The 27,994-nt window shown below is 51.4% G+C and overlaps 1 protein-coding gene and 1 long non-coding RNA gene across 2 annotated transcripts; one reads left to right on the forward strand and one right to left on the reverse strand.

The window, feature by feature from the left end:
* Positions 1–6,816, reverse strand: LOC140684646 (uncharacterized). The gene is made up of 2 exons (XR_012057234.1): positions 6,730–6,816; positions 1–891 (listed from the first exon to the last, which is right to left on the reverse strand). It is a non-coding gene; the product is annotated as an uncharacterized lncRNA (long non-coding RNA).
* SEC16B (SEC16 homolog B, endoplasmic reticulum export factor) lies at positions 6,775–27,885 on the forward strand. The gene is given in 27 exon segments (XM_030279562.4): positions 6,775–6,927; positions 8,199–8,234; positions 8,237–8,523; positions 9,488–9,594; positions 10,106–10,205; positions 10,316–10,430; positions 11,534–11,675; positions 12,018–12,175; positions 12,795–12,856; positions 14,469–14,604; positions 15,106–15,336; positions 15,980–16,077; positions 17,028–17,109; positions 17,225–17,342; positions 17,692–17,803; positions 18,078–18,183; positions 18,855–18,995; positions 21,867–21,980; positions 22,631–22,703; positions 24,749–25,000; positions 25,460–25,530; positions 25,813–25,932; positions 26,091–26,198; positions 27,011–27,092; positions 27,195–27,292; positions 27,387–27,455; positions 27,770–27,885. Coding segments are annotated over 27 exon segments (3,234 nt in total). The 3' UTR covers positions 27,833–27,885.
* Positions 27,886–27,994: the final 109 nt, after the last annotated feature.

The following is a 27,994-nucleotide window of genomic DNA, read 5'->3' on the forward strand; positions in this document are numbered from 1 at the left end:
TTTCAGAAACTCATTTTCTTTTTCCTTTCAAACTGACAATAGGATTTTAAGAAAAACTTTGAATAATGGATATACTTTTGAATAATGGATGTTTCGCAGCCAAAGTCCCTTGACTTTTCTTTCTGTGCCTGAATGAGAAGCCTTTTAATTGCACAACACGTGGCAAGGAGGTACAAAACGCTTTGTGTCTTGTGCTGCTGATTAACTGATGCATATACTCCCATTAAACATTCAGAGAGGGCTAAGTGTATCCCAGCCCGAAGCTGTGTGCTATGCACGTTGGGTTTTTATCAGCTAACGCTCTGGCATGAGATGTTTTGTGATTTTCCTTGTCTCTGTCATGGCTGCTCATTATTTTCCTCTTTTTTTTGTGTGTGTACTTTGGATCTTTTCTCTTTTTGGGGAGACATTCTTCCACCTGGAGAGCTTGCAGCTTGTGTTCTGGGCTCGTGCAATGGGCTGTGAGGTCACCTTGTGAAGTGAAGAAGACTGCTGACCTGAGACTGTGGAATAAACTCTGTTTTCCAAAATAGCAGTGAGGTTTGGGGGTTTTTTGGTTGGTTTGTTTTGTTTTTATGTTGTTTTTTTTTTTTTTTTGCAGGGGTTTTCCTGAGAAATGGTGAATGAGGTGCCTGGTGCCTTTGCAAGGCTGGATGTTCTGTCATGGTGAGATGGAGAAGCTGCAGTGCATGGAGCAGTTTAAGCCCCCTGGATATTACAAGTGTGGGATGCAGGCAGGGGAATTAGCAGGAGCAGCAGTGGTCTGGGTCTTCGTTGCTCTCATTCCATCATGTTGCTGTCTGTCCCTGGAGCTGGCTCTTCTCCAAGTTAATTCAGCTTTCATGAAAGTTTAACTCTGCTGCAGACGGGAGAAGACAAGTCACTGTGCCCCTGAAAAATGTAAAGGGTGGTTTGGGGTCAAGTTCTTTTGTCCTCAGTTTCCCCAGGTCTTGGTGCAGTGCCCAGCACTTTGAGTGAGCCCAGATGGGCTCAGCACAGTGGAACCCTGCTGTGTTAGTACTTCTCTAACTTCTGTTTGCACAAAAAAAACCCAGCAAACCCCAAAACTTTAAACAATGACCCCATCAGCTCCCCAGTTTTCTTTCCAAGCCCAGATTCAGGCTGAGGACCAAGCCTCAATGAATAAAAGCTGCTGGAGCCTGGCTCTGTCTTGCTCCCAGCCCTCTGTGTCCTGGCTGTGAGGGACTTCAGCTCAGTTTATAGAGTGAAATCCTCTGAATTTGGGCTATTTAAACTCCTGGGATTACCCCACAGAAGACCTACAGAGGCAGCCTGGGGAGGCCCAGAGGGTCCTCTGGCTCCCTGCTATCATATCAGGGTTTTCTCTTTCACTGAGGGTTTTTTGTGGTCCTTGCCTCTTCAAGCCATGGGAGGCTGCCAGCTGGTTTTCTGCCTTTAAACAGAGCTTGTTCTCTCTCAATTTTGCAGCTTTTCGCCTTTGAGTACAACCGCAATTTAGCTTTATTTCACAAAATTTGACATGACTTGAGACCGTGATTTACTGGCCTTGGAGGATACGGTGTGTGTAACTGTGGAGGGCCTAAGTGGCTTTTCATGGCAGAGGAGTCATAAATTGAGATGAAAAAAAATGAGGGAAATGGGTTAGTGTCCAACTTTACAATGCAGCAGTAGGAGCAGGACACAGCCAGGCGATCTGTAACTGTCACGGCTCTTTATCGCCCCTGATCGCCTGCAATAAAGCTCCTCGAGCAGTGTTCAGGTGGCTGGAGAGACACAAGAGGGCAATGTTTTCAAAAGGACACCCTGCAGCTTCCCGGGGCTAAAGATACCCAGCTGATCGGCTCTCCCTGCGCTGGCACTTGATGGAGACCTCGGGGAAGGCTCTGTGTCTGCTCCCCCCCTCCAGGCCACCAGGGAAGGAGCCTGGGGGTGCCTGGGGTGATGTGCAAGTCTCTGGGGGCAGCAGCTCGAGGGGGGCTGGGGTTGCCCTGGCCTCCCAGAGCCCTGCTTCTCCATGGCACACACACCAGGAGGTGTTGTGGCAGCAGCTGTGGCCGCTGGGGTTTCTTTTTTAACATCTGCATCCCCCTCTTTGCCTTCTGTGCCCTCCACACCTTCCAACAGACCCAGATCCAGAAGGACAATTTTACAGCAAGGAGATTTTAGACACATAATAACAACCTTCTCTTGGCTTTTTAAATTTTTTTTTTGGCTTGGTTTTACTTAATGCCACAAGAATAGCTGCAGGATTTGTCCCAATTAAAAATTAATTTTCCCTGGTTGAGCAGGGGGTGGTGTGGGGCAGGTGGAAGAATTGCCTCTGCTTCGTTGGTTTTTTTTTTTTGTTTTTTTTTTTTTTTGCATTTGCCTGACAACTATTTCTGGGTCCCTTGATATTCGATGTTAATTTTCAGCTTAAAGGTTGTAAGGCATTGCAGTGTGGCACGGGAAGGGGTGGTGTGACAGTCTCCAGGCTGCCTCTGCTCGTTTTATCCGCAAATGGCTGCATTTGCAATGTGTAATGATCTCTGTAAGGCAGTTAGAAGTGAGATAAACATCAATTTTATGGCTGGGAAAACATAAGGGGTGTTGCACAGGAAAACGAGAGGACCTGAATACTGAAAACCCTCTGGCCTCCTCACTGCTGTTGGGTTTAGCTCTGGTCTCTGGCTGGGTCCCTGTGCATCCCAGTCCCTCCCCGTGGTGGTCCAGGCAGGTGAGGTGCTGCAAGCCAGCCTGGAAGGAATGCAGGAGCTGCACAGCCTCTCCTTTAAGGGTGGGGGATGCAGGTAACCAGGGCTTAGTATTCACAGCCAAGAGTTAGGGAGGGCTGGCTGAAGTGGGAATGAAGTAAAACCAAGATTAGGAAGTTTTTTGGGATTTGTTTTGTAACAGGAGCTCATGCAGAAGGCTGAGGTCACAGTCATGGTGCATCCAGACTGGGGATGGATTTTGAGTCTCACAAATAACAGATTTTTGCAGCTCTGTTTCTTCACCAGATACAATTCAGGGTATAAAATGCTTTTTCTAATATGCTGAATGCCTCTGGAATGCAATTAATATTCTTGCCTAAGTCTCCAAAAATTAATCGGCGTGTCTGGAAGCTGCTGAACGTGGCTGTGTGTGTGCAGGGGGGTGATGGGGAGGGACAGCTTAATCCATCCGAACTGGAAGGGACCTGACGTGTGGAAGGAAGGTGCAAACCACGGGTGGGAGCTGGAGCTCACAGAGTGGCTGCAGGATGAGGCTGTGAGGGCCAGATCACACCCACGGGATGGTGCTGAGGCAGTGCCTCGTAGGGGGGAGCAGACCCCATCTCAGCTACTTTAGAAGACACCACCTTCCTGCCACCAGCGTGCCCGTGGCCTGGGGAGCTCCAAATGCCACCCCCTAGCTGGAGCAAGGGCTCTCACAGCTCCTTCCCTTTGAGCCTGAGAGGGGTGATCAAGCTAATTATTAATCAGCTGCCATTGAGACTGATTGGGAGTGAGGGCTCTCCCCATGTGGTGCAGGTGCTCAGCCTGTCTGGTAAACTAAGGCCTGGGTGGTTTTTGTTTTCTTGCTCTGTGTGACATGAAATAGGCTGCCAAATGTCTCAAAAGCTGGCAGCACGTTCAGGGCTGTCTTTTTTTTTTTTTTTTTTTTTTTTTTTTTTTTTTGCTGTGTAGAATGTTTAAGATGAGTTTTCACATTTTATGTAGCTCAATTTCTACTTGCATTTCTTGCCCTGCATGATGCTCAAGACATCTCCACAAAAAAAAAAAACCCAAACAAACAAACCCCATTTTTTTACATCTTTATATTTTCACATTTATAAGGGGCTGAAGCTCAGAGATTGACAAAGCTTTCTATCAATTCTGCTTAAAAAAAAAAATAAACCTTATCTCAGAACCAAGTAGAAACAACATAAATCACCTCAAAATAGCTTCAAGTACTGAAGCCACCTGAATTTCTTCTCTTGGGTCACAAAGGTTTCAGATGAGGTTGGGTTTGCTGTGGGGGACTGACCTGGGAGCCTGGGGCTGTCCGTGAGCCGTGCCCCAAGGAGCTGCACAAACACACTGAGGGCATGAAAAATATATTTTCCACCTAATCTTGTTACTGTAACAACACCAGTGAAATCTTTTAAAGCAGAAAAATGTGATGTTTTAACATGATAGTGGTGTCCCTTCAGCTCTGTGACAAATGCTATCTGCTGCCTGCATTGCAAGAGTCCTGTAAGCTTGATGGCAGTCCTAGGGCACAGGGCTTTGATTTCCAAGAAAGCTATGGCTCCTTTAAAATAGTAATTTCTTGGCTAGATGTGATGATGTTGAAAGGTTATTCTTTTCTTCCCCTCTTTCTAGCCCATCTGAGCCTTTTTTCTCTGTTTTTTCTTCTGTCACTTTTCATTCCCCAGCTCCTTTCCTTGGCTCTTCCTTTTTCCAACACACTTTCCTGCTTTTGCCTTAAAGTTGGTGTTCCCCATCCATTTTAAACCACTTCTACTCAAAGCTTTATGTTGGTGGTGGAGTTTCTCACCTCTTCTTCCCTAGCAAGAACAGGAACAGAGTTTCCACACATCTAAAACACAAGCATCACAAGCTGTAGGTGCTTTTATGCAAGACAAGCTCCCAAATCTTCCTTGTAATCCAAACCTCCTAGGTTAGGCTGGCAGCAGCAGCCTGAGGATCACAGAGATGGAGTAGTTTGGGTTGGAAAGGGCTTTTAAAGGTCATCTGTGGTAAGCACATTTCTCTCCCTCTCAGGATTTTTTTTATAGAGGTGCACAAAGAGAAATGAAAGAGAGAATAATTTTTATCTTTACTCCTTGTTTTTCCTATGTGGAATATGTTTGAAGAATTGTTTACCTGGGGTGATTGCTTGGTTGGATTCTGGTGAGGATTGTTTGAGCCTGATGGCCAATCCAACCCTCCTGGGGCTGGGCTCGAGAGAGAGGGTCACGAGTTGTGTTAGAGATGGAGTCAGAAAAAGTGTGTAGTTTTAGTATCCTCCTTTTATATAGTGTATTAATATATTTTAGCATAGTTATAATAAAGAAATAATTCAGCCTTCTAAATTAAGTCAAACATCATAATTTCTTACCCTTATGTTCACCTGCATTTACAATAGTCATCCAGTCCAACTCCCCTTGCAGTGAGCAGGGACAGCTTCAACCAGATCAGCTTGCTCAGAGCCCCATCCAACCTGACATTCAACACTTCCAGGGATGGGGCAGCCATAGTTTCTATGGGCAGCCTGTGCCAGGGCCTCACCAACCTCACTGTAAAAAACTCCTTCTTGTATCTAATTTAAATTGACTCCTCTTTTCAGCATCCTTATGTGATGATGATTGAGCCCTGCAGGCTCCCAGTATAGATTTGTGTTTATTGCTAGAAAACAGGTTGGAAACACCCAGCAGTCACCTCTTGGCTAAAAAACCTAAAATTATTAGCCAGAAACTAAGTGGAATTATGTTACTTATATTAACAAAATAGCCTATCAATTTATGTATTTTTAAAGCGTGACTCTCACAGTTCCTAGAGATCCTTCCTTGCGTCCCCTAAGCCCTGATCTGTCCATAACAGACCTTTTCCTTCAAAACCTCCTGAAGTTTTGAAGGGCAGCTGTGAAATGAAGAGGAGATGCTTAATTTCATTCTACTGCAGCAGCTCAGCAGCACGAAGACAGCGCTGCCCTGGTTTGTGTTTCTCCCAGTCGGATTTCTTTACGGCTGAGTGCTAAGGATATTTTTTTACTTGAAATCTTGAATTCTGCAGAGACCGTGTGCTTATTTCTCAGGATCACCAGGGAAAATTTCTTACTTTCCCAGAAGGGTGGAAATTTCAAGGTCTGAAGCTATAATATATGTAGTCTTTCAACATCATTAAAGGAGGGGGTTTCTGACAGTGCCACCATGATGCAAAGCAAACTCTCCTGCCTGTGAGTCCCAAATCAGTCAGTGCTGTCATGTTACAGTGGAGGTAATTTGGAGGCTCTGGCAATGGGGGAGAAGGTGAGACATCACTACACTGCTGGGTGGTAGATGATGGACCTTATATGTCACTTTTAATGTGGTTTTCTATGACATCATTTGCCTTAATTTGCTAATTTTCTCAGTTTTTAAGGTGCCATGGGGAGTTCAGAATAGGGTCTCCAGGCAGGAATCTCTGGTCACTTAGAGAACAAGGCCATTATAGTGTTGTAATGACTGAGATGAGGCAGTGCTGGGGTGGAGCCCAGCTCCATCCTGCCCAAATCCTGCCCTGGGCAGGACATGGTGGGATGGATGTTATTTACTTGACCTGTGGCTGGGTCTGAATTAAACCAGGTTTTATTTATTACTATTATTATTATTGTCAGGTTTTATTTATTATTATTTAGGAGATGTGAGGATATATTGAAGAAGACATTTCATAGTATCCTGGAATGCTTGGGGTGGGAAGGGACCTTAAAGATCATCTCATTCCACCCCCAGGGACACCTTCCACTGTCCCAGGCTGCTCCAAGCCCCCTCCAGCCTGGCCTTGGACATGTCCAGGGATCCAGGGGCAGCCACAGCTTCCCTGGGCACCCAGTGCCAGGGCCTGCCCACCCTAACAGGGAAGAATTCCCTCCTAACATCTAATCTAAATCTCTGCTCTTACAGCTTAAAGCTGTTCACCTTTGTCCTATCACTATCAGCCCCTACTTACTTCACAGCATTAAAAAACTCCCCAGGAGGAATATCTGGCTTTTTTTGAGCTCGGAGGGCTGCGTGCTCCTTACCTTAGGTGGGAGGAGACCCAAGTGGTGGAAAATGTGACCCTGAGGATGCAGACAGCAGCAGGAATCCCCTGGGAGCCGAGAAGCAGTCAGCGTGGGGTGGAGGAGCAGAGGCTGCCCTTTGCCCACTGGCCCATGTGGAAGTGGACTTTGGAAGTGGCAACAGGGAGCAGAGGAAGGGCCCCGGCAGCCTCTGAGCAGGTGTGTGTGGCTGCTGAGGGGGGAGCATGGTGGTGGGAGCCCCTGGCCAAAAATTGGGGTGGGCTCTCGGTGGGACTGGAATAATGGGTGTCTGGATGTTTGTGATTGGGGCTATTTAGGGCGAGGGTTTATTTGGATGTCACCAAACTGAGCCCCCTCTGTTCAGACCTGTGTGTTTTCCAGTTCTGAAATTATGCCAAAGTGCCCTTAACTTTGAGGGGGAGGAGTGAGGAGGGGTTCAGACAGCGTCTGGCCATCTCCCTGCCTTGGGGACACCTGTAAAGGTGGGGGCACTTTGGGTACAGATGCTGCAAGAGGAGACATGGGGGGCTGGAGGGTGACATCCCCCTGGCAGCTGGGGCTTTACCCATGTGCCACCTTGGGCTTTCCTTAGGATTTCCTCTTCTGCATGGGGCTGCTATAACCAAATCTGGTGCCTGCTTGGAATTCTTGCTGGAGCTGAAAGGCAGGAGGAAATTCCTGTTTCCACCCCATCCCATAACTCACAAGAACAAACCTCCATTTCTCCCTGCTTGCTCATTTCTTGGAACAAAACCCCTTGTCCTGCCCAAAGCTTTGCCCATGTCCCCTCCTGTACTGCATATCAAATGGGGTTCCACTGCTATGTCACAGAGGGGAGGGTGATTTCTCAGCCTCTCACGGCTTGAGGGGGCTATGAGTGCTGGTGCTTTACAGCTGGGAAGATCTTACCAGGGTATGAGAAGGCTTTTAACGTAAGGGCAAATTTTATAGCAGGGCCTGTAGCAATAGGGCAAGGGGGGGATGGTTTTAGACTGAAAGAAGAGAGATTTAGGTTAGGTATTGGGAAGAAATTCTTTCCTGTGAGGGTGGTGAGGCCTTGGCACAGGTTGCCCAGAGAAACTCCTCATCTCTGGAAGTGTTCAACATCAGGTTGGATAGGGCTTTGGGCAAGCTTGTATAATGGAAGGTGTCCCTGCCCATGGCAGGGGGATGGAACTAGATGATTTTTAAGGTGACTTTCAACCCAAACGATTCTGAGATTCTTATTCTGGGAAGAGATGGATGTGTGTTGCTTTCAAAGGCAGACCATTTCATCCTGGTGTTTCAAGGGAAGCTTCAAGTTAAGGAAGATGTAGAGCTGACTTTTCCTTGCCTCTGGGCATTTTGGAAAGCATCCTGGGTTTCCAGGATGCTCCGAAAAAGCAGTAGCTGGAAATAGGCTTCAAAAAGGGGGCTTTGAGGGCGTTGAAAAGCTGCTGATCAAACACACTGTGACTTACCATTTGCAGGCCACCAAAGCCATTTGGGGCTTACGCTCCCCAGAAGCAGAGAGGATTTTGCTGGCAAGTTTGTGATGGAGCCCTGGGCTCCTGCCCAGACGCCCCAGCCCTGGGAGAGGCCGGCAGCCCGGGGCTCACGGGCAGAGGGCCAGCACGGCCCCCCGGCACCGCTGCGGCGGCACCTCCTGCACTCGGGGCAGGCTCCTCGGCCCGGCTCCTGGCACGGGAGACACCTCCCTGGTCACCCCTGGGACGAGGGCCACCAGCCCCGGGGTGACAGCCGCCGGCCAGCATCCCGCGCTGACAGCAGCTACCCCAGCCAGCCCCGCTCCAGGTGAGATCCCTTTGAGCCCTCTTGATGGAAACCTAAAGTAAGGACTGCCCATTTCACTGCTCACAGGTCCTGCCCTGGTCACTGTGTGTCAGTAGGTGATGTCCAGCTATTCAAGCAGCCCCATGACTTCTATATTTAAGCTGCATAGTGTTTGCAGCTTTGTTTTCTTCTTAAAACTGTGACTTCTGTGGTTGCTGTTTGACAAGCTCTGTCTCAGCCCCGAGGTGCATTTTTCTTACAGGTTTGATTAAATGCAGTTCTTTTTTCCTAAGTGCAAGGTGAACAATAAAAATACAAGCGGTAATATAGGAGCAAGAGGCAGCCTGCAAGCTCAGCTGCTGAAACAGTGAAGAGTGGACGGATAAAATGTGGGCTGGAGGATGCTCTCAGTGCTGAGAAAGAGCTTCCAGCAAATCTGGGTTGATTTGCCTGACTTATTGCCCTCAGTGAATTATGGAGTCAGTACGTGGGGTTTTGTGCTGAGGTCGTATGATGCAGATGGGATATTAGGAAGTAAATTTCTTTCTAAGTGTGGTGAGGCTCTGGCACAGGTTGCCCAGATAAGCTGTGGCTGCCCCATCCCTGGAAGTGCTCAAGGCCAGGTTAGACAGGGCTTGGAGCACCCTGGTCTAGTGGAAGGTGTCCCTGCCCATGGCAGGGGTTGAAATGAGATGACCATTAAAGGTCCCTTTGAACCCAAACCATTCTTGGATTCCATGAAACTGGGCATCACCTGAAAATGCAGTGCACAGCTTTCTCGGAGGTGGGGACAGCAAAGCATCCAAACCTCCTCTGGCTCCTTCCAGGTGTGATGCTGGAACAGTTCCTGGCCCTGCCACTGAGCAGGGGGCCTGGCTTTATTTCCATCCCCTTTGCTGCCTCCAAAGGTCCCAAGCAGGAGAGACCCTAGATGTGACCCTGGAACCCTTTCTTGCCCAGATCAGCGTGTTGTGTTGTTTTCCAGGCAGGGCTATGAAGACCCCCACTGGCAGTATCCTGCAGCTGGCAGCAGGGATGGCTACCCCTACCAAAGCCACCAGTGGCAGCCGGTGGCGTGGCAGGATGACAGAGGTATGGGCTCATCCTTTGGCTCTGGGGATGGAGGCAGCTTGCAGGAGAAGTGATGCTTTCCCCGGGAGGGGTTCTTCTCACATCCAGGGCTCACTTCTGCCCACACTCCTGGGTGGTGGTGGGTGCTCTGTGCAGCACTGGCTCCCTGTTTGCATTTAGGAAATGTGAGCAGGAGCTAGGTGCACCCAAGGGATGTTTGATCGTCATTACCACGGCTAATTCCTGGTGTCATTCCTGGTTCCAGCCTGGGTTTGATGGTGCTGTGTGAGCAGGATGGCCAGGGCCTCTTCTTGGCTGTTTCTGGACTGAACAGAAGAGGAGGGAGGAAAGAGAAAAGGACATCAGTGGTGTGTTGGCAAATGTGCACAAGGCATTATTATCACATCTCCAATGTGCTGGGATAATTTGGAAGCAAACTGAGTGGGCATGGCAAATTGCCTGACTCATGGTTTTTCTTTTGCAACTTCATTGTTGCTCTGGAGGGATAATGCTGAGTCTTGATTCTCTCTAGGCCTGAGACAGAGAGAGTCTTATGGCAAGAGTTACCGGGACCAGCACTACTACAGGGGCTACCACCCCAACCTGGCCACGGGCCCCCCAGGGCAGGACAGGTAAAGCTGTCTGTGCAGCCTATGAAACCACCTGCTGCAAAATGAGCAGGTTTGTGGGTGGCTCAGAAATCCCAGACCTTCAGCATGTCTCCTTTTGCTCCCACCTGCAGGACACAGACCTACAACTCCTATGAGGACAGCTACACCTTGACTGCCAGGAGGGAAGGGACAGGGGAAGAAATCCTCAGCAGCGATTCAGGGGAGGCTGGTGGCCAGCCCAAAGAGGTGACCTCAAGATGGGCAGGGGTGGAGAACAAGAATCTCTCCAAGATTTGGGAAAAATCCATGTGTGCCCCTCCAGCTGAGAAAAGGGCCCTTTGTTATGTAGCACTCGGTGCCTGACAGTCCCTGGGGATTGTGCAGCAGGTTTTTAGTGTTTGTGTTCTCTCCCCCTGCTGGGCTGTACCTCCCCCAGGTGCGGGGCTGTGTGCTCAGCCCAGGAGCAGGACAGAAATCCAGGCTTAGTGGGATGTTCTGCAATGGGTCTGGAGCACAAGCCTGATGAGGAAAGGCAGAGAGGACTGTGGGGGCTCAGCCTGGAGGAAAGGAGGCTCAGGGATGACCTTGTCACTCTCTGCAACTCCCTTAAAGGAGGCTGTAGCCAGGTGGGGATCAGGCTCCTCTTCCACAGAACACGTGACAGAACACCAGGAAACTGCCTCAAGTTGTGCCAGGGAAGGTTTAGGTTGGATACTAGGAAAAAAATTCTTCAACAAAAGAGTTGTCAAACCTGGCATAGGCTGCCCAGGGAGGTAATAGAGGCATCCCTGGGGGAATTTTAAAGACATGTAGATGTGGCAGCTAGGGACATGGTTTGGTGGTGAACATAGCAGTGCTGGATTAATGGTAGGACTTAATCTTAGAGGGCTTTTCCAACCTTAATGATTCCATGATCCCATGATTTTAGCCTTCCTAGGTAGCTGATGGCTGTTTGTCATTGTCAGTTCTGTTGACCAAGTCATGCTCCATCACACTTGTGTCCTGATTGCTGGGTTTTACCAAGACAAAATGAAAAGATCAAATCAAAGGTGCTCTGGTGATTTTGCTCTTGAGTGGTGCCTTTTTGGGTTTCCAAGCCCCATCTCCTTGGTGGTGGTGAGGAGCTCATGTTAGGGCTAGGAAAGCTATCAGACTACAGCTGTGGCTGATTTAAATTACTTTTCTAAGCTGTTGGGTGGACCCAAGCTGGTGTAGGGTGTGAGCTGCTCTGTACAGTTCCTGCTGGGCACTTCCCTGGAGCAGCAGAGCCTGCCCCACTGCCTGGGAGCAGGAAATCAGCAGTGTCCCTAGTTTTTGAGCCAGATTTGTATGTTCTCCCTCCCTTGCAGCCCTCGGGCCAGCCCAGCCTGCTCCTGCAGTACCAAGAGTCAGGACTCAGCTCCAGCAGCCATGAGCTCAGCCTGTACATCCGTGACGGTGCTGACCATGATGACCCTGTGCTTCCAGGGTCCTGGGACGTGGGACAAACAGGTGAGGTGTAATGGGGGGGCTGTGACAAGGGGGAAGCGAGGGAATGAATGGCTGGTGGTAGGATATTGGCTGTCTCTCAGCTGGGTCCTCTCCTGGAGGAGGTTGGGCAGGTACACGGCATGGCTGGGGGCTGTGGGGAGGGTGGATGGTCTGGGGGCTCTGCCTGGGTAGGTGTAGGAGGTGCTGTGCACATCTGCTGCTTTGGAGGACAATTCTTGCTTAGGGGGTCAGTGGAGGGCCACGTAAGCTGGGGGACAAGGTTGGGACCTGGTCAAGTCCTCCACAGTGGATGTGGTGTGTGATCAGTGTGAGTGGCTCACAGTGGCCTATGTGTCATTGCAGGGGGGTCCTCGGTGTCTACCCCAACCCCAGCAGTCCCCCTCAAGTTCCCACAGCTGCACACGGCGCTGTGCTTTGGAGCTGGGGGTCACCTGGTGCTGGCGTGTCCCTACCACCCTGCTGAGGGACAGCTGCCCCGTGTTGAGCTGCACAGCCTGGAGGTAGGACACAGCTGCCCTCCAGGGCCCCCATCCCCTCCCTGGAGTGGCTCCTATCACCCTGCTGAACATGGTTCAGCAGCCTTCCCATTCCTTGCTCCCATCTTCTGTCCATCCCACATGGACTTTTGAGTCTCCATCGTGCCAGCCTGTGCCTGAGTGGTGCTTTCAGCCTTCAGCTCTGTAACCTTTCGTTACAGAGGTACCTGTACTGCTCTGTACCTTGAGAGCACAGAGCTCTCAAGGTACCTGAGACTCTCACAGTGATTCCTTCTCATGGGGACAGATGTGGTTTGTTCCTCTCCAAAGGACAACTCCACTAATCTTCCTGAGGTGCTCCCAAACAGGGGCCTTGTCCATGCCCCGAGTCTACCACAGCATTCCAGTCTCCTATTTTACCTCCAGAAGGAGGCAGATGCCATCTCAGCAGACACTTCTTTACTGGACCTTAGCACTGAAGCCCAGGTGGTAGCTCGGGGCCTGTGATCTGTGGTTACCTTAAGACAGCACGGGGTTCATTGGCACTGTTGAATCCTTGGCCAAGGCACTGGCTTTCCAATAGCCCAGCTGGGGCTGGTCTGATTGCTGGAGGCCAACTGCTGAATTTACTTTTGTTTTTTAGGCAATCCTTCATGGCACAGAAGAGCTAGAGGAGCTGCAAGCCTTCCCCGGGCCCCTGGCCAGGTATGGCAGCACAGGCAGGTGCAGGAGCTGTGTCCTCCTGGCTGTCTGCTTTATCAGGAGATGTGAGCTCAAGGCAGACTCGAAGGGTCCCTGTGGTTTTGAGTTACCTACAAAGGCCATGTCTAAGTTCAGGCTGGGAGTCCAGCCCCTTTGATGCAGTGTGGGTTGGTTTGGGCTGTGGGACATGGTTTTTTTGAATATTCACGGGATGTGGGTTTAGTGTGGTTTGTACATCTGACCTTATTTGCTACTCATTTTGTCTCAGAAAAATGATTTTCTTTGGTTTCTTTGGATGGCTAAAGCCCTGGGTCAACCTGTGGCTTAGCTTTTCCTAAAGTTTTTGTCCCCTGAGATGGCTGAGCCACAGCAGGGTAGGTATGTACCATCTTCCAGTGTGAGCCTGGGGATGAATCAGGGTGTGCTGCATCAGGCTGTCTCTATTTCTGGCCACTCCCAACCAAAGCAGGGAGAGAAAGGGAAAAAGCATTTACCAAGCAAAAGGGCTGTGCATTCACAGAAGCTGGGTGGAATATCTGGAATATCTGGAGCTTCTCTTGTGAGGTCTTGTGAGACCCACCTTGAGTGCTGCAAGCAGTTCTGGTGCCACCAGCATAAGAAGGACATGGAACTGTTGGAGCAAGTCCAGAGGAGGATAAAGGGACTGGAGCAGCCTCCCTGTGGAGACAGGCTGAGGAAGTTGGGGCTGGAGAAGAGAGAAGGTTGTGTGGAGACATCACAGCACCTTCCAGTGTCAGAAATGGCTACATGGAAGCCAGAGAGATCTCATTGTCAGGAACTCTAGAGACAGGACAAAGGGCAGTAGGTGCAAATTGAAAGAGGGGAACTTTAGGTTGGATATATGGAAGAAATCCTTCCCTGTGAGGGTAGTAAGGCTTCAGGTTGCCCAGAGAAGTGGTGGATACTCTACCCCTGGAAGTGTCCAAGGCCAAATTGGACAGGGCTTGGTCTAGCGGAAGGTGTCCCTGCCCATAGCAGGGGGTTGGACTAGATGAGCTTTAAGCTCCCTTTCAACCCCCAGACCATGCTGTGATCCTGGGTTACCACTTGTGCCAAAGGGTACATCGGGAATCTCCATATAATATGTTGGAATGACAAGTCAGGATCAACACCTCCACCTGCAGTTTCCCTCTCTGTTTCATCCACTCTTTCTTATTTTATTTTATTGCATGGCAGCACTTCTGCCTGGTTTGCAGATAGCTTAAGGGTTTCTGTGGTCACACAAGTGACCCTCCACTCTGCCTCCACAACAGATTGTGCCTGCTTCTGCAGCCTTGCACATCCATGGATGTAATGGCAGCACAGCAAATCCAAACTGTTTCATTGCAGATGGATGGAGGGAAATATTATCAGAAGGGCAAAGAGTGGGTTTGAAATGTACTTTGCATCCCTGAAATGCAGAGATCTGCTAAGAGTCACAATAAATTTGAATGTGTTTGAACTTAAAAGTAGTCACTGGTACTGGGGATCTTCTTTCCTCCAGCTCTTGCTTTGAATCTTTGGCATCCCCATAGTGAACCTGGGGACTGAGCCTGAATGGTGCCCCAGGCAGCTTTGCCTTGGCTTTCTTTGAAGCTTCTTTCTGCTGCTGTAGGGAAGATCTGCACAAGGTGGATGTGATGACATTTTGCCAGCAGAAGATAACCACAGGCTGTGATCTCTCAACACAGAGGGGCAGAGATTCCTCTCTCCTCTGGAAACTCCTGGTCCTCCTCTGCCGGCAGAACGGAGTAGGTATCCCATGGAAGGGGATCTTGGAAATGAGACAAGTAATATGTCCCTTAGGTACCTCTTGATCCAGTTGCTGTTTTTTGGGGGAAGGGGTGTACCTTAAGAGGATCTGATTTTCACTCCTCAGTCAAATCCTTCTCCGTGATTGCTTTTTATCCTTGGGAACTGCCAACAGCCCAATGGAGGGGCCTGGTGCCACCTTAATGGAGATGCTTAAAAGGGGCCATTCCCTTAATCCGCTGAAATCCACCCAATCCAGTCTGCAGCTGCTTGTTGGAAGCAGGCGGATAGATAAGTTTGTCAGAGGGAGTGTTGTGAAGGTCTTCCTAATTGTGCTGAGTCCTTTCCCTTCCAACTCCCTGTGCTGGGGGCCAAAGCTGATCTTGTCTGGGGCATGTGCTGGGATGAGGGTGCAGGTGTAAGAAGGGGGCAGAGTGGAAGTGCCGTCAGCCTTTGCTGGTGGGGCAGGCTCTGAGTGGCTCATTCCTTCCCTTTCCCAGTCCATGGTGGGCTCGGACACGGCCGAGCTGCTGATGCAGGACTGCAGGCGCCAGGACAAGTACAGGAGGCAGGAGCCCGTGCCCAGCCTGGTGGGCCTGGCGGACGACGAGTGGGCGTCGCGCCAGCCGGGCGCGCTGGACCTCCTCACCGGCGAGGTCCCGCCCGTCGTGGAGACACAGGCACAGATAGTGGAGAAGTTCACCAAGCTCCTCTACTATGGCAGGAAGAAAGTAAGTGGTGAGTGGGATCCAGGACGTGGGGCTGTAGATTTTTTTTTTTTTTTTTTTGGACTTGTTGGCTTCTTCAGGCAGGTTTTAAAGGGAAGGGTGACCAAGAAGTGACTTGTGGTTGTGGGATGAACCCTTCAAGCTGTGTTTGTACAACAAGGCTTATGGCAGTGATTTCCCACCACTGGGAACTGGGATGCTGGCCCAGGTGAAGATGAGATGCAGAGGCTTTTACCAGCACTTCTACCACATTTAGTTTCATAGAGTCCTAGAATGATTTGCTTTGGAAAGGACCTTAAAGGTTGTCTTGTTCCAGACCCATTTGCAGCTATGTGATCTCACAGGATACTTAAGGCACAAGGAGAAGAGAGGAGGGCTGCAGATTGGGTGCTCAGATATGGGATGCCATGATATTGAGAGCTAACAGGCAGCACAGACCTGGAAATCTAGGGGACACAACATTGCTTTGAAGGTCCAGGTTCTTGTAAATTTTCAAGGTAGAAAGATGAATGGACCTGGAAGAGATTTTTGGAGGATGCTAATGAAAGCCAGAGCAGTTATTGGGACTCTTCTCTGAGCTGGGGGAGCAGAGGAGAGGGGAAGCAGAGTTGGTACAAACCCTATTTCTTCTCCCCCTCAACTGCAGGATGCTCTGGTCTGGGCCATGAGAAACCAGCTGTGGGGCCATGCCCTGTTCCTCTCTAGCAAGATGGACCCTCGGACGTACAGCTGGGTCCTCACTGGGTAAGTTGGAGAAGCCAAAGCAGGGCATGATGTTCCATGCCTGGCTTTCCAAGCCTGCTATCCCTTCACTGCCTCCTGTATTGGAAAATACATTGATTCCAGCTGGAGCCTTTCCAGAGGGGGAAAAGGGGACAGAGGGCATCCATTCAAAAAGGCCTGAGTCCTTCAGGCTTCCCAACAGACAGGAGAAATCAAGTGTGGGGCTGGAAAGCAGGAAGAAAGCCATTCCCTGGAGATGGAGGGTTAATTTGTTCTGAGTCTTTGGCTTTGCCCATGTTGCCCTAGCAAAGACAGGCATGAGGCAGGGGGAGCTGAGCCATTTTCACTGTGATCCAGTCTAGTCCCAGCTGTTCATCCCACTTGTATGAGAATTTTCTGGTGGAATTTAATGTACTTAGTCTGGATTGGGTTGATCCCTTCAGGGAGAGTTAAGCAGAAATTTTCTGTCTTGTGGAACCCAAATCCTTTTAAGGAGGTTTTATGCAGTGTTGTCCTGGAGACCTGCCTTCTCTGAAGGTAATACTGATCATCACCCCCAGAGGCTGGTGATCCTCTCTGCCATCTATTTACAAGGGCATGGAGTGATAGGATAGGGAGGAATGGCTTTAGCTAAAGGAGGGTAGATTTAGATTAGATGTTACAAAGAAATTCTTCCCTCTGAGGGTAGGGAGGCCCTGGCACAGGTTGTTCAGAGCAGCTGTGGCTGCCCCATCTCTGGAAGTGTCCAAGGCCATTTTGGACAGGGCTTGGAGCAACCTGGTCTAGTGGAAAGTGTCCCTGCCTATGGCAGGGAGGTTGGACTAGAAGGTGCCCTTCAACTCAACCCATTTTTGGATTCTCTGGGAAACCCCTTGAAACATCAGTTTCCCAGGGCATTTGGGCTGTGCTCTGGGAGGTGAATGAAGGTTTGGGGTCCTGGTCTTCAGCCCTTCTCTGCTGTCTCCTCACAGGTTCACCAGTACACTGGCCACCAACGACCCACTGCAGACCCTCTTCCAGCTGATGTCGGGAAGGATCCCTCAGGCAGCTCTGGTCCGTGAGCAAGAGGCTGGCCCTGGCAGGTGTTCCCCTGTGCTGTCACCTGCCTGTGACACACACCTTTTGGTGACCATCTCTGCTCACCTTTGCTCTCCTCCTCTCCCTCCAGTGCTGCGGGGATGCCACGTGGGGGGACTGGAGGCCCCACCTGGCTGTGATGCTGTCCAACAAGGTTGGAGACATGGAGCTGAACCACCGAGCCATTGTCACCATGGGAGACACTTTGGGTGAGCTGAGATCAGTGGGAGCAGCCATAACAGGAGCAGTTGGGCCCAGGGAAGGTGTAGGTAACTGCAGGGACTGAGCCTCGCTCCCAGGGGTGGGATTTTATGCACCCTGCGAGAGCTGGAGCTCGCCCTGCTCAGGCTCACCCAGTTCTACCACTGAGCAGAAATCTCCTGAAACAAAAAGCAGCAATTGGGGAAAACAGATAAAAAACACAGGGACAAGGGAGGGATCAGGGTTTGCATGGGCAGGAAAGTGAGGCAGTTTGGTTTGTATTTTTGGGTGAGCTTGAAAGCAAAGCAGACCGTGTGGTGATATCTCAGGACTAACTGTTTGCCTTTTTCCATCCAGCCAGCAAGGGATCAGTTGAAGCAGCTCATTTCTGCTACCTGATGGCAGATATTCCTTTTGGTTACTTTGGAGCAAAGGCAGATCGCATGGCCCTGCTGGGCAGCAGCCACCGGTGAGCAAGGCTGGGGTTCTTGCCAGAGTCACCTGTCCCACGTTTGCCCCATCCCTGGGATCTCACTTTGATGCAGAAGCAATCCCCAGAGTCAGCAAGACTCTGGTTCTTGCCAGAGTCACCTGTCCCACGTTTTCCCCATCCCTGGGATCTCACTTTGATGCAGAAGCAATCCCTGCTCGGGGTTTTTCCTGCTGCTAAGGCGTGCTGTGTGTGGGGCTGTTTGAGGAGGGAGCTCTGCTCCTGCTCGCTGACCTGCCCCTCTCCTCTGCAGCCAGGAGTTTTCCCGGTTTGCCAGGACAGAGGCCATCCAGAGGATGGAAATCTTCGAGTACTGCCAGCAGCTACGACAGCCCGAATCCTTCCTGCTCCCCTTCCAGGTAGTGGATATGCTCAACTACATCTTGTGCAGAGCTCAGACTTGCCCCAAAACATGCACACATCTCCCTGAAGCCTGGAATTCAAGCTGTTTCTGAGGCTTGTCACCTTATTGGGCTTTGGGAATGATGGGGAGGTTGCCTTGGCCAAGGGACTCATTCAGGGCAGATTTTGGGGTGCACAGTCTGGTCACTGAGCTCTCATTGCCTCCCTGCTCTCTGTACAACAGGTGAGCTTTTCCTATTGCAAAGCAGCACCCAGCTCTTGCTGCCTTGGGCGCTATGGATTTGGATGGATTCATCCCTGGAAGTATTCTAGGCCAGGCTGGATGGGGCTTGGAGCAACCTGGTCTAGTGGGAGGTGTCCCTGGCCATGGCAGGGGGGCTGGAACTAGATAAGCTGTAACGTCCCTTCCAACCCAAACCATTCCAGGATTCTCTGAAGCTGCCTGGTTCAAGCAAGGTGGGGCTGGATGCCTCCATGGGGATGGGTGGAAGTGGCCTCAAACTGCAAGTGACCTCTGGGTGCACGGTCATGGTTGCTCTGAGTCACACTGGGGCGATGTGCCACGGCACAGGGCACCCACAGCTGTGTCCATCTCCCTGCTGCCACCCGTGGCTGCTCTGCTTCCCTCTCCCAAGGTGTACAGGCTGCTCTGCTTCCCTCTCCCAAGGTGTACAAGCTGCTCTACGCCTCGCGGCTGGCGGAGCACGGGCTGCCAGCGCAGGCCCTGCAGTACTGCGAGCTCATCGGCACCGCGCTCCTGCGCCACGGCCCGGCCGCACACCCCGTCCTGGCCCTGCAAGTGCTGAGGGTGAGTCTGCACCTCCTGCACCCCGACCTGGGTGTGGTACCCACTCAGGACCTGCTGGGGTGGGAGTGGTTGGCAGCTCTGAGCGGCCCCCCAGGGTTTGATGCCAAGTACAGCAAAGCCAACGCTTCCACAGCGTTTCTAATCCCCGTGGATTTAGGGTAGAAAACAAAGGTATTATGTTGGCTGCCAAGTAGGAGCAGAGTTATTTGGAAACAAAAGGATGTTTTTAAGTCTGGTGGGGTTTTCTAAACTTCTAAATGTCACAGACTTAAGAAGTGAAGTCTAAGTGCACATTTCTCCTCCAGCACATCTACAATCCTCTTTCCCTCCTGAGGGGTGGCACTGAGAGGGAGCATGGCCCAACTCGTAGCACCAAGTGCAGCCCCTCTACTTCCTGAGCAAGGGGCTGGGGCAGAGGGGGCGAGGCCAAGTGTCCCAGGTCCCCGGGAAGGTGAGGCTCTCACAAACCAGGGCAGTGCTGAGGCTGGTAGTCACCTTCCTCCAGCCTTTAGGACAAGGTTGGATGGGGCTTTGAGCAACCTGGTCTAGTGGAAGGTGTCTCTGCAAAAGGCAGGTGGGTTGGAACAAGATGAGCTTTAAGGGCCCTTCCAACCCCAAACCATTCTGTGATTCTATGAAATGCACTAAAGCCATGGTGCTGTGAGGGGAGGGGGCAGCAAGATGCCTGTCTGAAATGGGTGCTGCTGAGTTCACCCAAAAGTTGGCTAGCACTGCTTCCTCACCCCCTCATCGAAGCCTATTTGCTGTCTAACAGCCTTTTAGATCTGCCATTCTGCTGGGGATAATGCTTCTCCTGGGAGAAAACACTTTCATCTGAAAAACTAGTGCATTTGTAGATGCTCTTGTCTTTGATGTTCTAGACTGTGTTACAAATTATGATACACATTAGTGTTTGATTAAGACTTCCCCTCTTTTGAAGCTGGGGATGATATAGAACCAGGTGCTGGTTCATTAATACTGGATCAAAGTGCACATAAACTTTTGGATTAAACATTCCTCCCATTTAGGAGTAATCATGCTTATAATTTCCTTTTTCCTGTGATTGATTTAGGATGAGCATAGGTGTGTTTGTAACGAGAGGGGACAGTAGGTAGTGCAGGCTCCTGGTTGGCTTCTGGGTTACTTTGCTCTCATGGCCAGTCCCACTCCCAAGCTGGGGTCCAGTTGTGCAACTCCTGTGTCACTGTAAACTCACAGACCTGGGAAGTGTGTTTTGTGCTGGATTAGAGCTTGTGTTTTAAAAGCTCAGGAATGGAAAGAAATCGCTGCTTGGGACTGGTGCAGAAAGGAATAGCTGAGTCTTGTGTGGCTGTGGAGCGTGGCTGAGCTGCAAAATCACCTCTGGGTGGCTTTTGGTGGAAGGCTTCAAGGTGGAAGCCTTGTTGCAAAGCATTGAAGATAAGGCAGCATGAAGTAGCCAGAGGAAACTTGAGAAATCACCAAGAATCCTAGAATGGTTTGGGTTGGAAGGGACCTTAGAGATCATCTAGTTCCAACTCCCCTGCCATGGGGGACACCTTCCACTAGATCAGGGGCTGATATCAGCAAGAGAAAATTCAGTAAAGATGTGGACGAACAGCGGTGCTTTGAGCTCCATCTCCCCTCACCCAGCTGTCTTCAGACTGGACCTTGTCTAAACCATTCCTTCAGACAGGGAATTAGCTCTGCAGAGAGCCCTGCATCTCACCTTGGACTCCTGGGCTGCCCCAGAAGAGCCTTTTGCTCCATTGATGGGAGCTGGAGCTCCAAGGCACCGAGATGGCTGCAGCCAGGGCAGCACAGACCCTTCTTCTGCAGGAGAAATTAAACACACAGCAGCAATACTGCAGAGAGGGACCTGGGGGAGATAGTGGAGCATGGAAAAAATACTGAGCAGCAGCATAACAGGATGCTGTTACAAAAGAAAAAAAACCCCACCAATGTTATAGTGTTATTCTGGGTTGTGAGAGTACAACTGGCATATCTGAGACAAGGATGTGATAATCCCCCTGTGCTGGGGTCTCAGGGGTCTTGGCTGGGGCCTGTTTGGGCTGCTGCATGTGGAGACAGGGCGAAATTGGAGTGAGTGTGGGAGTGGAGAGCTGGGGTGATAAGAGATTGACAGGAAAATGACCTCTGAAGAAGGCCTGAGGGTTATTTCTTCTGGGCAAGATATGGTGGGGGAGAAAGGGGTATGAGGGATGTGATAACAACCCTCCAGCATGCAGGAGGCTGCTCGTGGGGGATGCTGGCTCTTCCACAGCTTCCATGGGAGCAGGGATAGAGAGGCTTAATTTGCAGTAGGGAAGATTTCACTTAGATATTAAGAAAATACTCTTTAGCTGTAAGGACATCAAGCATCAGGACAAGCCTGTGAGGCTGTGAAATCTTCTCAGAGATTTGTAAATGCAGATCAGAAAAACACCAACTACCAATCCATCCTCATGGGATAGGTGAGGAGCTTATGAACTGCCCTGGGAGCTGGGCTCTTTCCAGGGCTTCTGATGGCGTGTCCTGCAAACCTGCCAGTGCCCCAGCATGGCTGTTAGGGGGGATTAAAGCCACTCATTTTCTTCAGGGGGGGAAAGGATGGTGATAGTTACCTGTATCTTCGATGTGAGGAGCATCTTTGACACAGTATTTTGGCGTTTCTGTGGGGTGCTGAGCCAGCCCTGCAGAGTCTGGGGCAGGGGATGGGCCAGCACCTCTGTGGTGATATGGGAGGGGGAATAAATCCTGCACAAGAGGCTGGTGTTATTTTAACCCTGTATTACAAAATGATGCTGTTTTCCTGAGCCCGTGTGCCCAGCCATGACGGATCCCTGTGGATCTGACACATGTGCTAATCCCTGCTGTCCCCCTGCCCTGCAGCTGGCTGAGAGGCTGAAGCTCTGTGACCCTCTGCTCCTGGAGATGCCAGAGCAGGAGCAGGCACTGGAGCCCGACTGGCTGGAGCAGCTCCGAGCCTGCTGCCGGGAGTGGGAGGTAAGGAGGATGCAGTGGGACAGCTGCTCTGTGTTGTGGTTTGTCTGCAGGAGCGTCCTCCTCCTCTTCCCTCCCCCAGCCGAGGGGATGGAGGTTCAAAAGCTGTTATTCTTCTCTGGCTTGTGAGCTCTGAGATGTGATCTCTGCTCTGGGACCTGCAGATTCAGTGGGAGCAAGGGGCTTGCAGTGCCTGAGGGCTGCAGAGCTTCACATAGGGCAAAACTCTCTTTGTTTTGGCTCCAGGAGGGCAGGCAGGGGCTGGTGGGTGAGTGATGGTCTCCCTTTGCAGGGAGGACATTGCAGAGGTCACTGGTGGGGGTGTCACCTTGTGGGTAAACTCTGGGGTCTTTTAACTACAGTCTGGTGCTTGGATTAATGCTCTTCATTCAGATTTCACATCTGCTTTTGGATTTGTGGGATTTTCCATCTAGTTTCCCTTCCTGCCTGCTCTCAGGGGTGCTGCAGCCCCTCTTGCTTACTGGGAAAGAGCTGTGTCCATGCTGGTGTGGGTCTCTCCTGCAGCCTGGGGTGGGCTATGAGCCCAAATCCATGAGCACTCTGCTTTCCATTGCACTGGCCTCATGCTTTCCTTAGTTTTTGTCCTGTGCCACCCTTTTTCCTATCCATTTTACCATGTTTTCCCCCTGCAGGTGGAAGATGATCTTCCTCCAGAGGTGGCACCCACTCAGCTGGAGCTGCCCTGTGCTGTTCTGCCGACAGCAGGTAAATAAAACAAAGCAGCAGCTTGTGGGCTCCCCAGTGGGCTCTCCCTGCCTGGAGCTGTGCTGCCATGGGCTGGGAGGCAGCTTCCAAATCCCTGGAGTTTTTTAGCAGCAGTAACTCCTTGCTCCTTGCATCCCCACAGAGCAGAAAGGCTGCTCCTGCCTGGATGCATCCCTCAGGCATGGGCTGCAAAGCGAGGGCTCGATGCTCATGTCCTCACACAGAGTCTGAGTAATTTGGCCTAATTACCACAGCTTTGGGGTCCCTCTGGGTGCCGTGGGAGGAGAAGAGGAGCTGGGAGTGGGTGCTGGATGAGCCTCAGGGGAGACAGCCCCATTCCCAGGCAGTCCTCTGAGGGTGCAAACTGGAGCTGAACTAAAGGGATTTCACACTTAGAGAGAAAAGGATTCAGGAAGGAGCTCATCCTGCTGTGTGCCAGGCTGCAGGATGCCTGTTGCTGAAGTCCCAGCATTTCTGCTTCCCTGCTGCCTCTTTGATCCCTTCGCTTCACCCTTTGGTGACCCCAAGAGTCCCCTCCTGTGCCAGCCCACCCAGAAGGCCCAGAGACATCAAGAGGAGGGACACAACCATCCCCTGGTGGCAAGGGAAGTGCATGGGGCTTTTCTTTCCCAGCTGGGCAGTCATCCATCGGGATGTCCCACTGAGGAGAAGTCAGGTGTTGCTTCACATTCACCTCCATCAGCAGGATGCTCCTACACAGTCCCCTGCTCCTTGGATCTGCCCTTTACTGGGAATGCTGGCACTGAAGTGTGGAGGGCAGAGGCTGGTGCAGACAGGATGAAACACAGCTAATTCCTTCAAGCCCTTTCTTCCTATCAGCTTTCCCTGCTGCTGCCAAATTCCTTTTCAAAGGGCTCTCCCAGGCAGTAAAAAGGATCATCAATCCTGATTGCCTTCTGCTGCTATCAGGGCTGAGACTATGATCTTCCTTCCCTGGAAGGAAGTTGCAGGTATGATGATCCCGTTGGCTTGGCTTCTCCAAGCAGCCAGGTCTGCTCCATGTGGTCTCCACAGCTCACCTTCCCTGTGCTTGGCCCTTTCCTTCATTGTGAAGGCCATCCAGAGCCACCACCTGAGGGACTTGCAAGCAGAGAAAACTGGCTTGGTGCTGAATCCATCCATCTTGGAAAGACAAAACCCAAAGCAGGTGCCAAGCTGGAATCCACGTGGTCCTCCCTGACTTGTTCCAGCTGAGCTTGCCAGGCAGCATGAGTTTGAGCATCCATCCTCCTCCTTGTGGATCTTGAGCATCTCCAGGCCATGTGGGAGCAGCTCATGGGTGTGAAGCCATTCTTGAGTGGGCTGGAGGTGGTGCTGGCAGCAAAGCAAAGGGTTTGATAGCACTGCATCAAGAGGTGCTGTAATCCTTCCCTGTGGGATCTGGGTCCTGCCTGCCACGTCTCACAGCAATGGGAGAGGAATTTCCCAGTGCCCAGTGTTTCTGGCAGGAGGCTGCTGAGCTGGAATGAGCAGGACACACACCTGGGACAAATGTGTGTGTTAAATAAAACAAATCCTGCTTGCTCAACTTGCCTTTCAAACAAAAAAATCCCAACCCTGAATAAATCTGCCTAAAGCAAGGAATTCATCCGTGGGTGCTGCTGTGGAACAGGAATGAAAGCTACCTGGTGAAACTTTAATGCTCAGGGTATGCAGCAGGAAGGCAGGAGTGGGGAAACAGGCTGGAAACCTCAGCCTCCTTTGAGCTGCTGGTGCATGCTGCTTGTGGGCCCTTTGCTTCCATAGCATTTCCTTTCTGAGTTCATTTATAGCCTCAGGTACATTCCCAGGATTAAAAAAAATTCCCCCGGTCTTTCCCAGCCCACCTTCCTTGAAACCTCTGGAAGGTTCCTGTTGCTGTGCTGTGTCCTACCTCCTCCCTTGCCTGGTCCCTGGAGCCTTTCCTCACTCTCCCAGCTCCTGCTGATGTTTAATGGAAAAGGGGAGAAATCTGTGCAACAGCCTGATAGAATTATAAACATCACAAACACTGTAAACTCCTGAGGTGTGGGTTTTTTTGGCAGATGAAGAGCCTGGCAATGAGATTTCCCAGAGTGAAAGCTACCAGTATGACCAGTGGTTTGAGCCTGTGCCATCCCAGGGACAGAGCTCCCAGCAGGACGTGTCCCTCAGGTCCCCAGCACCTGCTCAGGTCGTGGTGTCACCGCTGCCCAGCGTGGGGAGAGACCTGCAGCCCCCTGTGCCTGGCCAAGAGACACCCGCCCCTCTGGGAGGGGATTCTGCTGAGCCCCCTCCACAGCCAGCACTGCCAGCAGGTAAGTGCTGCAGCCTCGTTTCCCTGCAAAAATCACAGAATCCCAGAATGGTTTGTGTTGGGAAAGGATGTTAAAGATCATCTAGTTCCACCTCCCTGCTACAGGCAGGGACACCTTCCACTAGAGCAGGCCCCATCCAGCCTGGCCTTGGATGCTTCCAGGGATGCTGGGGCAGCCACAGCTTCCCTGGGAAACCTGTTCCAGGGCTTTACCACCCTCACAGCAAGGAATTTCTTCCTTAGCAGTTGCCTTTGAGATGCAGCCTTACCGCTTACTCCCTGGTGCTGGCAGGGCAGGGACCAGAATGGCCTTTGGCATCTCTTGGGGGACATCTTGGCCACCACATGGATGGTTGTGCTCTGGAGAGGGGCACGGTAGAAGCTCTGGAAGTACCTCTGATGGATTAATCCATAGTCCCACAGATCAAACCTTGACTGTGTCCTTCCCTCTGCTCCACAGGAGAAGCTGGGGAGCCCTGGGGTGCCAGGCTGTCCCCTGGAGGGGTGCAGCCAGCCCTCCCCTCAGAGCAGGTGAGTCAGAGGGGCCAGAGAGACCATCCTGGCTGGATCTGGGATGTCTTGGCCTATCCTTCCATGCACTGAACTCGCATGGAATCCCCCCATCCTGGTGCCAGTTGTTCCCTTGGGTGAAAGCTGTGCCCTGCTCTGGGTGCTCTTGCTGTGTAAGGCATGTGAGGGTGCCTGGGGATGCTTCCCACTAATCTGGGTGTGGAGCAGTCCCCAGTGGGGCTCTGACCACTCGGTGCAGCTCCTGTGGGGACAGCACGTGGCAGCTTCCATGTCTGATGGCAGGAGGAGCTCCCGACCAGGGTTCGGACTCCCTCGGAGACCTCCACCGTCTCCCTGGGGGACAGCGCAGACGAGGACCCTGCCGAGGAGCAGGCAGAGGCCACGGAGCCAGAGGAGGACAAGGTGAGCATGCCAGAGCCTCATGCACTGAGCTTTCCTGTCCCTGATGCCAGCCCTGCCCCTGGAAAATGCTGTCCACTCCCAGCAGGCACGTGGAGGACCCTGGCACTCACCCTCTCACCCCTTCTTATCCCTTTCCACTCTTTTCCTTTGTTTCCCAGAGCTCTGGATTCAGGTGGTTTGGCTGGTTTCGGTCGAAACCCACCAAGGAAACTTCTCCCAAAGCTGAGTTTGAGACAGGCTCAGACTCTCCCACATCAGCACCACAGGTAGGAGACAAAATGCCATCCTGTCCCTGGTGTCATGCAGGTGCAGCTGTGAGAATGGGTGACACATCTCCCCATCACCCGCTGTTTCTCCCTCTGTCCTCATGCAGGGGCCATGGCCATTCCATGTGGAAGCCCTTTTAGCCTGGAAGCAAATCCTTGATAAATAATATCTGTAAATTCATATAGCCTCTTTCACCCATGAGGTCATCCAAGCCCTTGGCAAACTCTGCAGGGATCCCTTGCCCTCCACTGGAGCAGAACACAGCAGCTGTGAGCAGCACTGCTCTGGCAGGTTTTAAGAGGTGCAGGGAAGGGAAAACTTCTTTAATTGGAAGTGCAGCAGCGAGGGGGAAGCAGCCATGCGTGGTTATCCCAGACCTAGCTGGCTCCTAAGGGCATCACATCCCTGATGGCTCAGAGCTTGGAGCGAGAACCTCCCCTGGAAATTTCTTCCTGGTAGGGAATGATCTACTGTCCCAGAGCAAAAAAAAAATGTTGGGATATTCTTCTAAAACTAGCAGGAGACGAAGAACAGAAGAGGACCCATGGACCTTGGCCCCTCACACTGTACCCAGGCTTGGTGTCCAGCCTCCTGCCTGATTTTGAGCCCTCAGGATGGTTTAGCTTTGTGCCTGAGTTGCTTGCCCTGACCCTGTAGCCCCTCCTTGGCTGTGTTTCCTGCAGCTCCTGGGGTACCTGTGCAGCAGGATGGCTGCAGAATGGGTACCCCAAAAGCCTGGTGTGATATCTGGTGCAGAGGTCTTCTCCCAGCTCAAGGAGCTTCTGCTCTAAACGGGTGGATGTCATTTCAGGAGCAGAGGTCACCATCCCCACCCATAGCCCCTCTGGCAGCTGGGACAAACCCTTTGGCTCAGCCTCTCTCCAGAAATCCTGGTAAATACCTCACAGTTCCCCTCACCTCTGTCCCCCATCACCCTTTTACAAGTTTCTCCTCTCAATTTTAAGCTGGGTTTTGTTTTTGGTTGCTGGCCCTAGGAGGAATGCAGGGTGAGAGTACCTTTGCTGTTAGTCCAGTGTCTGCAGAGGCGAAAGGGTCATGGCAGAAGGATGGAAGGCAGTCAGCAGGACAGCAGGTGAGGAGGGAAGTGTTTCCCTGTGTGATGGGGGTGTCCAGGACACCTCTCTGCTCGGGGTGGCTGCTAACTTTCTCTCTCTTTGGTCCTTCAGGCTGTCTACCCCGGACCTCTTCCACCATTGGCTTCAATTCCTCTCTTCAACCCTGCCCAGGTCGCTCAGGTGAGAGCATTTCGCTGAGGGAGTGGTGCTGCATAGGACCCGGGGTGGCTTGTGATTTTGGGGAGGAGAAATGTCCTGGATTTTGGGGTGGTGCCAGATTTCAGGTGAACTGCTATGGGTAGGGGTGTTTAGGTAATACTTGTTTTGGGAATAAGGGTTTTTTATAAGTAAATCAATTGTGGGAGGACAGCAATAGGGTGTGATGAATGAGCAAAACGTAAGGAGGATGGTTGTGGTTGCATCCTGATGATGGCAAATCAACATTTTGGGGTACAGCCCATTGCTCACAGCACCTCTCTCTCTGTGTTTCCCAGCTTCCTGCCCGACCCACCCAGCCCAGGCTGCTTTCCCGGCATCGCTACCCCAACCCACTGTGAGGTGGTGGGTAGGGATGGCAGACACCAATTGCACAAAGTTTTTTTAACCAAAATGGCGTTTGTGGTTATTTTGGATGGGGTAGCAGTGGTTGGCCTGGTTGGTGGAGGGTGTTGTAAAATAAGGAGGAGGTTTCTGGGTTTAAAAGTCAATAAATGAGGGGC

Source organism: Taeniopygia guttata, chromosome 8, assembly GCF_048771995.1.
Source record: "Taeniopygia guttata chromosome 8, bTaeGut7.mat, whole genome shotgun sequence".
NCBI lineage: Eukaryota > Metazoa > Chordata > Aves > Passeriformes > Estrildidae > Taeniopygia > Taeniopygia guttata.